Source organism: Prionailurus bengalensis, chromosome A1, assembly GCF_016509475.1.
Source record: "Prionailurus bengalensis isolate Pbe53 chromosome A1, Fcat_Pben_1.1_paternal_pri, whole genome shotgun sequence".
Classification (NCBI taxonomy): Eukaryota; Metazoa; Chordata; class Mammalia; order Carnivora; family Felidae; genus Prionailurus; species Prionailurus bengalensis.
Window position 1 is genome coordinate 177,720,179 of NC_057343.1, and position 13,424 is coordinate 177,733,602.

The window sequence follows — 13,424 nt, forward strand, 5'->3', positions numbered from 1 at the left end:
CAACCCTCATTTCAGGTTCTTCTCTGTACCCCTACCCCCAGCATTGTGACATTGGTCAAGTAAATCGCTTCTCCTGGGGAGCCTGTCCGTGCCTGGTGGTGACGAGGCAATGAGCGAAAGGGGCACACGTGTATGCAAAAGCGCAGGAAGCCCCTTTCCGATCGGGGCGGTGGCGGAGGGGAGCGCGGGGACGGGTGCAGGGAAGGGGGAGGAGAGGCTGCGGGCACGCCGCCGCTTGGATCCTTGAGGTCAGCCCTTGGCTGGCAGTGCTCCCGCCACCTCGCCTCTGGGCCCGGAGAGCGGCGCAGGCCGGATCCCCAGGGACACGCCAGGCGCAGGCCGGACGGCCGGACTGGGGTCGGAGCCAGCAGGCAGCCAGCGGATCCCGCTCCGAGGCCGATGACGTCTTCGCCTCTGGCTCCGCCGGCGCCAAGCCGGGTAGGGCGGGTGACGTCACCACAGGTCACGTGAGCACCATTCAAACAAACAAACCCCCTCCCCCTGCGCGCCCGCTTCTCCCCGCCCCGCCCCGCCCCCAGAGAGGCCACATATAAACGCGTTCCCCCGGGCCGAGCTCGCTGCGAAGGACGCTGGGCTGTACGTGTGGTTGGGGCCGGAGGGGCAGTCAAGGTAGCAGCAAAGAAGCCGAGGCGGCTGAGAGTCCCGCACGACGCCCCCTCACTCAGTCTAAAGGCAGTTTGGGGTTCGGCGCAGACAGAACCAGGGTCGGGCTCTTCCTCGAAAGCCGTTGCCCTGCCCTTGGCTTCCGAGGACAAAGAGCACCTAAAACAGGCACGCTGGGGGCGCTGGGGCCGGCCATGGTCATGGAAGTGGGCTCCCTGGACGCCGGAGGCCTGCGGACGCTGTTGCGGGAGCGCGCGGCGCAGTGCCTGCTACTGGACTGCCGCTCCTTCTTCGCTTTCAACGCCGGCCACATCGCCGGCTCGGTCAACGTGCGCTTCAGCACCATCGTGCGGCGCCGGGCCAAGGGCGCCATGGGCCTGGAGCACATCGTGCCCAACGCCGAGCTGCGCGGCCGCCTGCTGGCCGGCGCCTACCACGCCGTGGTGCTGCTGGACGAGCGCAGCGCCGCCCTGGACGGCGCCAAGCGCGACGGCACCCTGGCCCTGGCCGCTGGCGCGCTCTGCCGCGAGGCGCGCGCCGCGCAAGTCTTCTTCCTCAAAGGTACGCCCTCGGGGAAGCTCGGGCGGCCGCATGCCCCCTCCCCTTCCCCGCCGCCTTGCCGCGGGACCCCCCTGGCCCTCAGCCCCTGCGGGCCGCCTCACCGGGAGCGCGTGGGCGCCCGAGTCCTGTTCTGGGGACCCCGTGGCTTTGTTTGGCTTTAAGAACAAAGACTTGTCTGGGCCTCTCCGGGGTAAACTTCAGCCCCGGTGGGTGGGGGGAGTTGTGTGAAGGTGCCCTGTCCCGGATACTAATGGAAACAAATATGTCTCTTTGTCTTCCCAGGAGGCTATGAAGCTTTTTCAGCTTCCTGCCCGGAGCTGTGCAGCAAACAGTCGACCCCCATGGGGCTCAGCCTTCCCCTGAGTACTAGCGTCCCTGACAGCGCCGAATCAGGGTGCAGTTCTTGCAGCACCCCACTCTATGATCAGGTTAGTAGGGACCCGTGCCAGAGGGGGAAAGGAATAGCTGGCAAAGAAGAGCACTACTAGTGAGAATATACAAAGTAACCTTCAAGTTTATAACGGAGGGGGCACAGGGATGTTATTTATCCCATGGTTAAGTGGTCTGATGGAACGGAGTCTAATTGCTGGCATTACAGAAATGAACTTGGTGGCTCTGCCCAGGCAGATGGGTTTATTACCCTATTTATTTATACTCCGGCAACAATACTAAATTCGCTCAGTATCTGAAACTGACCTTTCCAGCAGGGAGTTTTTGTGGGGATGGGCTCCAGAATTGACTTTGTGCGAAGCTTGACAAGTGGATATTTCTGGATTTCAGGGGGGCCCGGTGGAGATCCTGCCCTTTCTGTACCTGGGCAGCGCCTATCACGCTTCCCGAAAAGACATGCTGGACGCCTTGGGCATCACTGCCTTGATCAACGTCTCGGCCAATTGTCCCAACCATTTTGAGGGTCACTACCAATACAAGAGCATCCCTGTGGAAGACAACCACAAGGCGGACATCAGCTCCTGGTTCAACGAGGCAATTGACTTCATAGGTAAATGGACAGATGCCTGGGACGTCTGCCTTGCTCCTCCCGTTTTAGTCACTGAGCCCAACTGTATGGCAAGGACTTGGATGACATTTGTCTGAGCCTTTCTCCGTACGTTAATATCAATCTGGGGCAGGCAGCATCCCTGCAAAATAGGGATTTCGTGCCCCATTTAATAAATTAGCAAACCGAGGTTCAGAACATGGAGTTGACTTACCCATCGGCTTCATGGAGATGCCTGGTTTTGGTTTAAATCCCTTGCTGTTCTTTGCACAATGCCTGTGTTGCCTCCACAGAACGCTGTGTGATGGCGTGACGTGATGTTGCCATTCTCTGGACAGGACACACGTTTCTTAGGCACCCTCTGCCTGGGGTTAGGGTTGTTCTCGTGAGCTCTTGAGTAACTGGCCACCCTTTGTTTTCCAGACTCCATCAAGAACGCTGGAGGAAGGGTGTTTGTCCACTGCCAGGCAGGCATTTCCCGATCAGCCACCATCTGCCTTGCTTACCTCATGAGGACTAACCGAGTCAAGCTGGACGAGGCCTTTGAGTTTGTGAAGCAAAGGAGAAGCATCATTTCCCCCAACTTCAGCTTCATGGGCCAGCTGCTGCAGTTTGAGTCCCAGGTCCTGGCCCCACACTGCTCAGCAGAGGCTGGGAGCCCTGCCATGGCTGTGCTGGACCGCAGCACCTCCACTACCACCGTCTTCAACTTCCCTGTCTCCATCCCCGTCCACTCCACGAACAGTGCATTGAGCTACCTTCAGAGCCCCATCACGACCTCTCCCAGCTGCTGAAAAGCCACGGGAGGTGATCTCCACAACCCCCCGGGGACTCTAGGCGCCCTGAGGAGAAATGCAATAACTCTGGGGAGGGGGCTCGTGAGGGCTGGTCCTTATTTATTTAATTTCACCCCGAGTTCCACTGGGTTCCTGAGCAGCCATGGTGATGATTTAGCGTCAAGGCGTTTGCTGAACTCCGCACGTTTGGGACCAATATAGTGGGTACATCAAGTCCCTCTGACAAAAAGGGGCAGAAGGGAAAGGACTCAGTTAAGGAGCCGGTTTCTTTTTGCTTGCTCCTGTTTTTTGTAGGAACTCTTCATGCTTGACATACCTACCAGTATTACCATTCCTGACGACACACACCTATGAGAATATACCTTATTTATTTTTGTGTAGGTGGTCTACCTTCACAAATGTCCGTGTCTACTCCTAGAAGAACCAAATACCTCAATTTTTGTGTTTTGAGTACTGTAATACCCTGTAAATATGTCCTAAGCAGGTTTGTGTTCAGCACTGATGGAAAGCACCAGTGTTGTTGTTTTTTTTTTAGTTGCCAGCAGTTGTATGTTTGATTATTTATGAACTGAAATAATATATTTCTTTTAAGAAAGACATTTTGTTACATAAGGATGACTTTTTTTTATACAACAGAATAAATTATGGCATTTCTATTGAAACCTCAATGCTTTGTTTCTTGGGCAGCCCCAACTGATCCCTTTCCCCTCAGGGAAACAATCTGGACAAGGGCCTCCCTGACGTATGTCTTGGGATCTGGTCTCCTACTCCTTGGTGGCCCTTCCAGTCCAAGGTGGCTGGGTTGCAAGGAAGGTAGGAAAGCGATCTGTCGTGAAAAACCAGGTACTGTAGCCGAACTCTCAGTATCAGATCCAGGTGTCTATCCATGTATTCCTACCCTGTTAACACAGGGAGCCCAAGTGTTCCCAGAGCCAAAAAGAAACGACCGTTTGCTTGGGTTGCTTTTTTAATTTAATACTTTGCCCAGGATAATATAAAAAGACGCCTTCTCCTTTCTGAGCCATGCTAGAATTATGAGGATGATGGTTTTCCAAAACCGCTGACATCAATGTGGTCCTACTATGTGTAAGGTAGTGTGCTACCTGCTCCCAAAACAACTCAGCAGGACCGTTTTTGCAGACAAAGCTGCTGAGACCCAGCATAGCTAAGTGGCAGTGGGGGGGTGGGGGGTGGGGGGGGGAATCGGGCCCTACATCTATCTGTTTTGTTCCCTAATTCTATGTGGTTTGCACTTTATCATTTGCTTCACTCATGTCCTCCCTTTTTGCCTTTGAAAAGACTTTTTATTTTTGTGAAAAGAATACGAAGCACTCTAAGTAAAATACAACATGGACAAATTGCCTGAAATTCCCACCCCCAACCTGACCATTATTCATGCTTTGGAGTACATCCATACCAGCATATATATATATATATACACACATATATATAACACACACACACATATATATGTATATATATATATATATATATATAGACACATACACAGAATTTTTGGTGGCGGCCTCCTTCAGGTCACTTGCTAGTCTGATTTCATAATTTTGTTGAAGATAGGCAATCAGATCTGACTTGCTCTAGGGTAAGATCCTGGATTTTTGCTCTTGTCAATCAGGCCAAAACAGAGATGGTGTAATTGCCTACCAACTCCTAATCCAGTCTATGATGTTGAGTTAAATAACAGTCAAGCTCTTGGGTCACTGGTCCCTTAGCTCCTGTCCCCGCTACTTGTCTCTGGATGAAGTGATGTAGGAAGCAGAAAAGGAAACCTCTCTGTTGACTTTAGTAGTGCCCTGAACAGTGGTCCTGGTCCAGCCAGGTCATTTAAGGCCTTGACACACAATCAGTGTCCTTGACCTTTACCCACTGGTTTACCATCTGCCGCTTGACTCTCATGGCCTGAAAGATCCTTGTGTTCTAAGTTCTAAGAACTTACCCTGAGCTGGCAAACTCATTTCCTTGGCTGGGCTTCCCATTGGAAGTGTGTTCGTGCCTTTCAAAACAAACCGTACCCAGTGTTTTTTTTCAAACCCTAGAAATTTACTATTGCAAATATCTCCTTTCGTGGAAACCTACCAGCAACTTCAAGTCCATGGCAGATGCGTGGCTGACTTCCCCCGTGGGCTCAGGCCATCACTTTCTGCTTAACAGGCACTGGCTGAACCAGAATTAATCTCCAGTGTAATCCACGCAGTGGAAAAATACAGCCGCTGCCTAGGGGAGCCGCCAGTGAAAACAATTCACTCACTTCGCCCAGTCCAAGCTGCCCCACTCCCGTCAGCTCAGGAGAGCAGGGTTGATAACCATCTTTCTTCTTGTATCCGATTCCTGGTCTTTGGGCCCTCCAGAGAATGTCACTTTTGGCCTGATACTGCTTTTCTTAGGGGGGGAAAAAAGTACCTCGTGATGAGGAGAAAGTTACTCAAACTACTAAAATGTTTGTTTCTCAATGGGAGATTGAAATAGAGACAACTCCATCATTTAATACTTATGATGTGGTAATAATAGCTCTCAATTTTAGAGCTACCACTGTGTTAACTGCTTCACACACCTTCACATTAAACCTTTAGCAGCAACACCCATTTTACAGAGGGGGAAACGGAGGCTCAGAGAGACCAAGGGACATGTCCAAAATCACACAGCAAGTAAACAACATGGCAGAGATTGGAACCTGGGTCGGAAAGACTGGGAACCAAAGTCCAAGTTCAGTCCAAATATCTTGAGGGAGTGGGGAAAGGATGAATTGTGTAGCCAACCAGACATCATCATGGTTTTACCACATAATTCTGGGGGTGGAAAAGCTATTTATCCTTTTGGGCCTCAGTTTCCATACGTGTAAAATGAAGTCATAAAATCTGCTTCACGAGTGAGGGGGAAATAGGCTCATGGATGGCAAGTGCCTGGCAGGTAATGGGCCCTGGAGGAACATTAAGTCCCATTCCCCATTCCTAACGACTTCTAGCGGTTCTCTGGTGTCAGTTTTCCCACTCCAAAAATGACCAGTTTGCCCTGGATCTAATGGGTAAGATTCCTCCGGGTCTTAGAAGATGTACCAATGCATACTTTATGCTTTTCTGTGGTTTCCATTAGGACAGTTCCAACCGCAAACGCTTCCACCGCATCCTCTCCTTTCCTTGGAATTTTGCAAATCGTAGCTAATTTGCCTCCGACTTGCAGCCTCCGGAGGCCATTTCCCTCCCTCCCTCCCCAGCCCATCCAGGATGACATCATGGTGTGTACACCTTTAAGATTATATAAATCTGTGATCAGACAGTGGCCTCCATCCCCATGGTAACGCGGAGGAGTTTCCCTTTTGTGAGGAAAGCTGTCATGTCACTTCCTGCTGCTGACAAATCAGTTTAGGAGATTAAAATACAGGGAGGGGGGGCGGGGAGCTGGAGCAGGCCTCTGAGAACTGCCGGCTGCGGTGGTTTCTGGTTGCCATACACAGAGGCAAACAAAGCCGAGGACACGCGGGGTAGCCCCGCCCAGCGCCAGGCTCGGGCTCCGGTTTCCCACCCCTCACCGGGTGGCGCCAGGTCACCCCGGGATGTTTTCCTCCGCAGGTTGCCTTCTGGGGAGCAGGTGGGAGGGCTGCCCACCTCTGGGGACTTTTCTGGGGCTCTGTAGGGCCCGCCTGCTGGAGAACAGCCTCTGGGTCCAGAGGAGCCTCCGCGCCCCTCTTATCAGCTCAGAAGGCGGTTTGGTGCTGGGTTCTCCGGCTAACAAAGGGTTTGCGCCTTGGGGCACCAAGCAGACAAAAGTGCTCTGCTAAGGAAAATATCCTAAAACCACCTTTTTCTCGACGGTGGCTTTTTATGCTAAGCAGCAAGGCCGTTCATTCATTCATTCATTCGTTCATTCATTCGTTCGTTCGTTCATTCAACAAATATTTATTGGCACCCTATGCCTAGGGACACTTTGGCCCAGGACAAAGTTCCCATTCTCAAGTAGCTAACAATGGGGGCAGGGGGTGGAGGGAGGGGAAGGAGGCAATATATAAAGAAGATCATTAAGAAATAAGATGAAGGGGCGCCTGGGTGGTTCAGCGGGTTGAGCGTCAGACTTCGGCTCAGGTCATGATCTCATGGTTCCTGATTTCGAGCCCCACGTCGGGCTCTGTGTTGACAGCTCAGAGCCTGGAGCCTGCTTCGGATTCTGTGTCTCTCCCTCCCTCTCTGCCCCTCCCCTGCTCACGCTCTGTCTCTCTCACTCTCTCTCTGTCAAAAATAAACATTAATTTTTTTTTTTTAGATGAAGACTATGAAGGTGGAATAATAAAAGGGGAGGCTCCTTTAGATTTTGGTGGTCAAGGAGGCCTCTCTGAGAGGTGGTCAAGACCTGAGAGATAAAACCTACTTGTCCATTTGAGAGACAAGCTGGGAAGAGAGTTTCCTGCCAGGAGGGCAACAGAGACTTGAGGTTGGAGGGGCATCTTCATGGACCACTAGATAGAACCAGTGACTGGGAGTCAGCTAGACCTGAGTTCAAGTACTGATTCTGCCACTTATTCGCTGTGTGACTCACTGTGGGTAAGTTACCAAACTCTTTAAACCTCGGTTTCCCTATCTGTCATATGGGCCACTAACCACCGACCTTCAAAGGCTCTTCAAGGATTAAATGAAAGGTGGATTAAATGAAAGGCAGTCACCTCTGGGCACATCAGAAAGGCTTGAGAAAGGCTCTTTGTCCTCTTGTGATTTAGCTGGTCGCCATTCTGTCACTCAAGCAGCAGTGCCACTCCCCATGGTGTCCTGGTGAAAGGAAACAGGGAGAAGTGGACTGTCTTTCCCCATCCTGACAGATACCCTGAGCCTGTGCTCATATCATAGTTCCCTCTGGGGCCATCAGAGCTTTGTTTGGGGACAGACTTTACTTGGAGACCACCAACCCTAGCCTATCGACTGTGGCGAGGTATGCCTTTTCTGGGCCTCAGTTTCCTCATCTGTAAGAAGCACCTGAAGAGACCTTCACGTGTTCTCCTTTCCCATCCAACTGCCAGCTCTAAGCCCCTGTCCTCATCCAAGCCTGGGAATGCTCTGGAACCACTGAGGTTCATTTGGGCTGGCTCAGGGAGACGGAGGGAAAAGGAAATAGACACTACCTGGGAAGGGGCAGCAAGGGGTCTTAGACCTCTGGAAGACAGAGGTGTGATGGAGATGTGACTGGTCCCCATGGGAATGAGTTCCCATACAATCTCCTGCCAAGTATCACATTCTCCCAGCCCCCTTTTCTCCAACTCCGGGTAATCCTTTGCCATGGGCCACACGGCAAAGTTCGGGTTTAAAAGCTTCATTAAGGCTGACACCAACAGACCCTTGAAGTTGGCTGCCTCCTTTCTCATTCTTCATATATATTCATGTATTCATTCATTCAATAGTTATGTAGTACTTACCTTTAGTTTGTAAAAACACTCCATATTTACCTCCCCACAGCCCTACTCACTCTCTGGAATTTGTAAACTTGTCTACACTCCCTTGACCAGACTCACTTTGGCACATAATTCAAGGTCCTCCGAAGATGTGACCACTGCCTTCCTTTCCAGATCTTTTTTTTTTTTTTTTTTTTTTTTTTTAATCGCAGCTCCTGTCCTCCACGCACGTTGAGACTTGTAGTTCTCATAACAGGATATGCTCTTTCTTGCTACCCTTACCTCTGCACCTGCTAGGCTTTTGCTTGAATGCTCAAAATATCTCTTGCTCAAATATCACCAAATCCATAAAGCCTTCTTTGACCTTTAAGACTTTCTCATCTGTCATCGGTATTCTGAAAACGTATAGCTTTCATCCCACTGCTGTGACCAAGGGTCATAATCCAACTGCCCCCTGGGCCAGGTAGGCCGCATAACTGAGAATTGGGCCACTGGGGACTGTGGTGACATAGGAAGTTCATGCTCTGTACTACAGGGAAGCTGCCAATCAAGGCGGAAGCGGAGGCCCCGGTGTTGCCAAACCTTACTGTGTTTGTTTTGTTTTGTTTTGTTTTTTCAGAGAGAGAGAGCTTGGGAGTGGGGGGAGGGGCAGAGGGAGGGAGAGACCATCTCAAGCAGGCTCCACGCTCAGTGCAGCCCAATGCAGGGCTCAATCCCACAGCCCTGGGATCATGACCTGAGCTGAAATCGAGCTGGACGCTCAACCGACGGAGCCACCCAGGCGCCCCTGGACCTTACTATTTGTAGTAAGGAAGCCAGGAATCGGTATTTTAACATAAAATCTTTTTGCAGAAACTTTGTATGGACCAAACAAGACAGCCGCAACCTGGATGCAGCCCAGTGACTGTGGGTGTATGACTGCTGCTAGCCAACTTTGTAAACGTCTCAATGTAAGGGTGACTTATGTGACCCTGGGCTCCTGGGTCTCAGCCCAGGGGTTGTGAACAGCAAGTACTTATATATACCTTCTGAATAAAAAAGTAACTAATGGTCATTTATCCCCTAGAAAGTGCTTGGTAGATGTTGAAAAAACACCGAGAAAATTCTGAGATTTTGTTCCAGGTGCCTGGGGCAAAACAGATAGATAACTAATACCTGTATGGCCTTAGGTGCATCACTTCTCTCAAAGCCTCAGTATTTACATCTCTAAAAAGGGAGTGGGGGAGGTATTTGCTGAGATTGTCCAGATGAAATGACATAATGTGGAGAAAATGTTCTACACAGTACTGGACACACAGCACAATAAATGTTAACCATTTTAATGGTTATTATCATGATCATCATCACGCTTTGTTTCCCTCAGATGCCTGGTTATTTTCAAATAAAGTTCGGCCACTGTCTTTGAAAAACTCAGGAGATCATTTGAGGTTTAGGTGCTGTTATCCTCTTCTCAAGAGGGTTTGCTTTCTTTTTTTTTTAAGGTTTTATTTTTTCAGTAATCTCTACATCCAACATGGCGCTAGAACTTACAAACCCCAAGATGGAGAGTTGCATGCCCCACGGATTGAGTCAGCGAGGCACCCCTCAATAGGGTTTACTTTGCTCCAGGTAGCTAGGGCCCTAGGAATCCCAGACCATCTTAATGCAACCAGAGATTGAGATGGTTTGAGAGGACCCGAAGCTGGGTTTTAGACCCTGTGATAACTTGCTTCATTCTTATTCCAAGGGTTTATCCTTTAGGGGTTTCAACTAGAAGCTTGGGGGATTTACCTGACCCCCCCACCCCGGCCTTGATTACTTTTTGGAGGGTAATACACAAACAAGCATGGGGTGTTACTGGGTCCCCCCACCTCCACTCGCCTCTGTGTGCCCTGAATTCCATTATTTGTCCCATTAGACTCATGAGTCTTAAAAGCTCTGCTCCAGTTCGTAGGCTTTCAGCCCCCTGTTTCAGAATTGGCAGATACCCACTGGGGAGAAGAGGCCCCAAATACTGTCCTCATCTCTCTGGTTTTCCTCCTCCAGACTTGATTCCACAATTCTTCACTGTCCTTTTAGTGCTTGAATGTCTTCAAGTATTTAAACTTAAAGTATTTAGAAATATTTTTATCTCACTTTCCCCTTCCTCAGCCGTAGGGCAGTTCTGAATTACATGATCTGCCATGACTAGAAGGGAGTTACACTTTTACAAACCCAGAGTGAAACTTCTAACACATCAGGTCATTTTCGTCCTCTACCCTGAGCTCTCTTATGGTTCCCATCTCACTCAGGCTCAAAGGCCGACTCCTTACAAAGGCTGAAAGAGCTAATGTGACTTGTCTTGCTGATGTGTCTCTGACCACATCTGCCCTTCTTCCCCAACTCCCGCCCCCCCCTCCCCCCAACTCATCTCCAGCCAAGCTGGCCTCATTGGTCTTTCTAGCATGGGCAAAATCCACCCTTGCTCCACAGACCCATGCCCTTCCCTCCACCGAGACCGATGTTCCTTCATCTTGGCGGGGCCAGCTCTGTCACTTTCTTTAGCTCTCTGGTCAAAAGTTATCTCATCAGCGGGCCATTTCCTGACCACCCTGCCCCAACCCTGGCATCCCGTACCCCTTTCTTTGCTTTATTTCTCAACATAGACTTACCACCACCTAATCTTTATTTAGTTGTATGTGGTCTATCTCCTTATTAGAATGTAAAGGCTTGAGGGCAGGGGCCTTGTCTGTCTCATTCACTGTGGGATCTCCTGCTCTTAGAACAGTTCCTGGCAAGTGGTGGGTGCTGAATAAATTTCATGAATACGTGAAAGACCTCTGAAGGCTCTGGATAATTCCTCCCCTTTCTGGGTGAGTCCTGGGCCCAAACTAGAGGGAAGTGATTCTTCTTTGTTCAGTCAATCTCTTTCCCTTCCACATGAAGCAATTTCCCTTGGAGACTTTCCAGTCACACAGAGTGGTGTGCAAATGGAATAAAGTGTATAAAAGCACTTTGGAAGCAGGAAGCAACACGAGAGTCCTGGCTAACTAAGACCTATGATCCTGGGGCTCCATTCTTGTGATCAGGGCTGTGATTCTAGAAGGGGTGCTGGTGAGAAAACCTGCTCACTCTCCACTCCACTCTGAGCCCCATCCTCCCACTGCTTCCTTCCACATCTCCTCCCTCCTGTCTGAAGAATTCCCCATGGCGTGTGCCTCTAATGAAGAGAATGGGGCAGTAGGTGATTCATGGGGAAGTCTGTAGGCCTGCTTGGGGCTTATGACTCACAGCTTCTCCTCTAATAGGAGAATTAGATATCCATATAGCATATCCTGGAAATGTCCTTTGGCAAGGTCTCTAGTGACCATTGGGGATTCTCCCCAAAGAGCTCTCAATAACACCTTCCTGGCACTCACCACGCTGTGTAGATGTATGTCTGTTGCCCCATAAGTACACATGGAAGGAAAACAAAGGAGTCAAAAGAGGAGGAGGAGAAAAGGAAGCATCTGCCTCCCTCCCACCCCACCAGACTGAGACACTGAGGGTGGGATCATGCCCTTTTCATTTCTGGGTCCCCACCTTCCAGTGCAAGCCTTGGGATATAGTTGGGGAAGTGAACGGTTGTATAAATAAACAAACACTGGGGGTCTTGAGGGACTTTAGTCTAGGATATTGCCAGGCCTGACAGAGCCTGAAGTCAGTAGCAGGGAGAGGGTTGTCAGTGGGAGCCTGGTTGTAGTTTGGCGTCCCCTGTGGATGACACTGGAGAGGCTAAGATAGATGGTCCAGGTTGATACAGATGCTCTAGCCCACAGCCCAGTCATGCTAACTCATGCTAGGCCCCGTGCTGGACGCTGGATCCGCAGAAATGGAGAAGCCATGGTCCCTGAACTTGGAGTCTCTTGACAAGTGGCAGAGATGGATGGTTTGTCCGGATTTTAGGTGGCGAGGTAGGGACAGGACAAGGGGCAGGGAGATGCAGGGGGCAGGGGAGCAGGAAGAGGGGGAAACGAGGAAGAACAGCTTTCCGCAGGGGGCAACCCTTGCGTCCTAGCAGCCAGAAAGGACTTCTGTCTGCAGGGTGATGAGTAGTGGTCTGCAGCCAATTTATTATTCAAAGGATTTTATGGAAGAAAGAAAGGCCCCTACTTGCCCTAGAAATGAATTTCCAAGAGCACTCTTAAGAGTCCCTGCCCTTGTCCCCTTCTTATACATAATGGACCAGAGCCTTGGGCCTCCTATGGTGGGAATTTCAAAGAGTGGGCACCACGGTGCCCTGAGTGAAGCCAAGGAAATGACCTCCAAGGAAGAAAGACTGAACAGTATTAGCTTGGACTTTGGCCCCCGCTTCCTCTCAGTGTGATCGATCATTGGATGAATTGGGCTGTTCTCCTTTCATTGCAGGCAGGGGAAGGGTTGCTACAGGCTTTGCTGGCCACCCTCCCTCCTCACATCATCATCACCACCAACGGCTAACACTGTCTGAGCAGGAGTCAGAGGCTTCAGGCGGGAGCTTTACATTCTAGCCCCAAGTGTAGCATCTCCTTGCTGTGTGACTCTCAGCAAGTTACGTAGCCTCTCTGGTTTTGTAGTCCTAAAACGTGGAGAAGATGAACTGAGAGAGACCCCATGGGCCTGAAACCTATAGAGTACAGTGTCTCATGAAAGTGAGCTAACTTTATTGTGCCGCCTTGTCCCCCCAGCACTGAGTGAGCCATCTGGGCTCCCACTCTTACCTACTTTGAACTGTATGGAGCACAGCTAGCATTGAACCCTGGTTACTCTACTAAGAACAGTTTCCCTAGTGTGAAGGGCCCTGCAGCCTTGGAGACGCTAGACATGGGTTCCCATCTGGACGTTGCTCACCCTATTGTAAAGTCTATAAGAGATTGGGGATGACTTTGTTTCTCGTGTCAGGCCAGAGCTAGTGCCTAATTTAGCCATGACAGCTCAGGGTGGGAGAAGAAAGATAAAGGAAGTCTTTCTTTCTTTCTTTCTTTTTTCTTTCTTTCTTTCTTTCTTTCTTTCTTTCTTTCTTTCTTTCTTTCTTTCTGCCTGTCTCTCTCTTTCTTTCTTTCTAAAATTATTTATTTTG

At 50.2% G+C, this 13,424-nt stretch overlaps 1 protein-coding gene and 1 long non-coding RNA gene across 2 annotated transcripts; both read left to right on the forward strand.

Moving 5' to 3' along the window:
• The first annotated feature begins 545 nt into the window (after positions 1–545).
• On the forward strand, positions 546–3,641 carry DUSP1 (dual specificity phosphatase 1). The gene is made up of 4 exons (XM_043595937.1): positions 546–1,185; positions 1,468–1,613; positions 1,966–2,185; positions 2,606–3,641. Exons 1-4 carry the CDS (start codon positions 819–821, stop codon positions 2,974–2,976), a joined length of 1,104 nt encoding a protein of 367 aa, XP_043451872.1. The 5' UTR covers positions 546–818; the 3' UTR covers positions 2,977–3,641.
• A 2,750-nt stretch (positions 3,642–6,391) lies between these two features.
• On the forward strand, positions 6,392–9,433 carry LOC122492217. Its single transcript, XR_006299580.1, has 2 exons — positions 6,392–6,563; positions 9,221–9,433. It is a non-coding gene; the product is annotated as an uncharacterized LOC122492217 (long non-coding RNA).
• The last annotated feature ends 3,991 nt before the right edge of the window (positions 9,434–13,424 follow it).

Excerpts from the sequence above, each read along its gene's own strand:
- DUSP1 (XM_043595937.1), top strand. The coding sequence starts at position 819 with ATGGTCATGGAAGTGGGCTCCCTGGACGCCGGAGGCCTGCGGACGCTG. Across the intron at positions 1,186-1,467 it reads GCAAGTCTTCTTCCTCAAAG|GAGGCTATGAAGCTTTTTCA; the intron begins GTACGCCCTCGG and ends TTGTCTTCCCAG. Across the intron at positions 2,186-2,605 it reads CGAGGCAATTGACTTCATAG|ACTCCATCAAGAACGCTGGA; the intron begins GTAAATGGACAG and ends TTTGTTTTCCAG.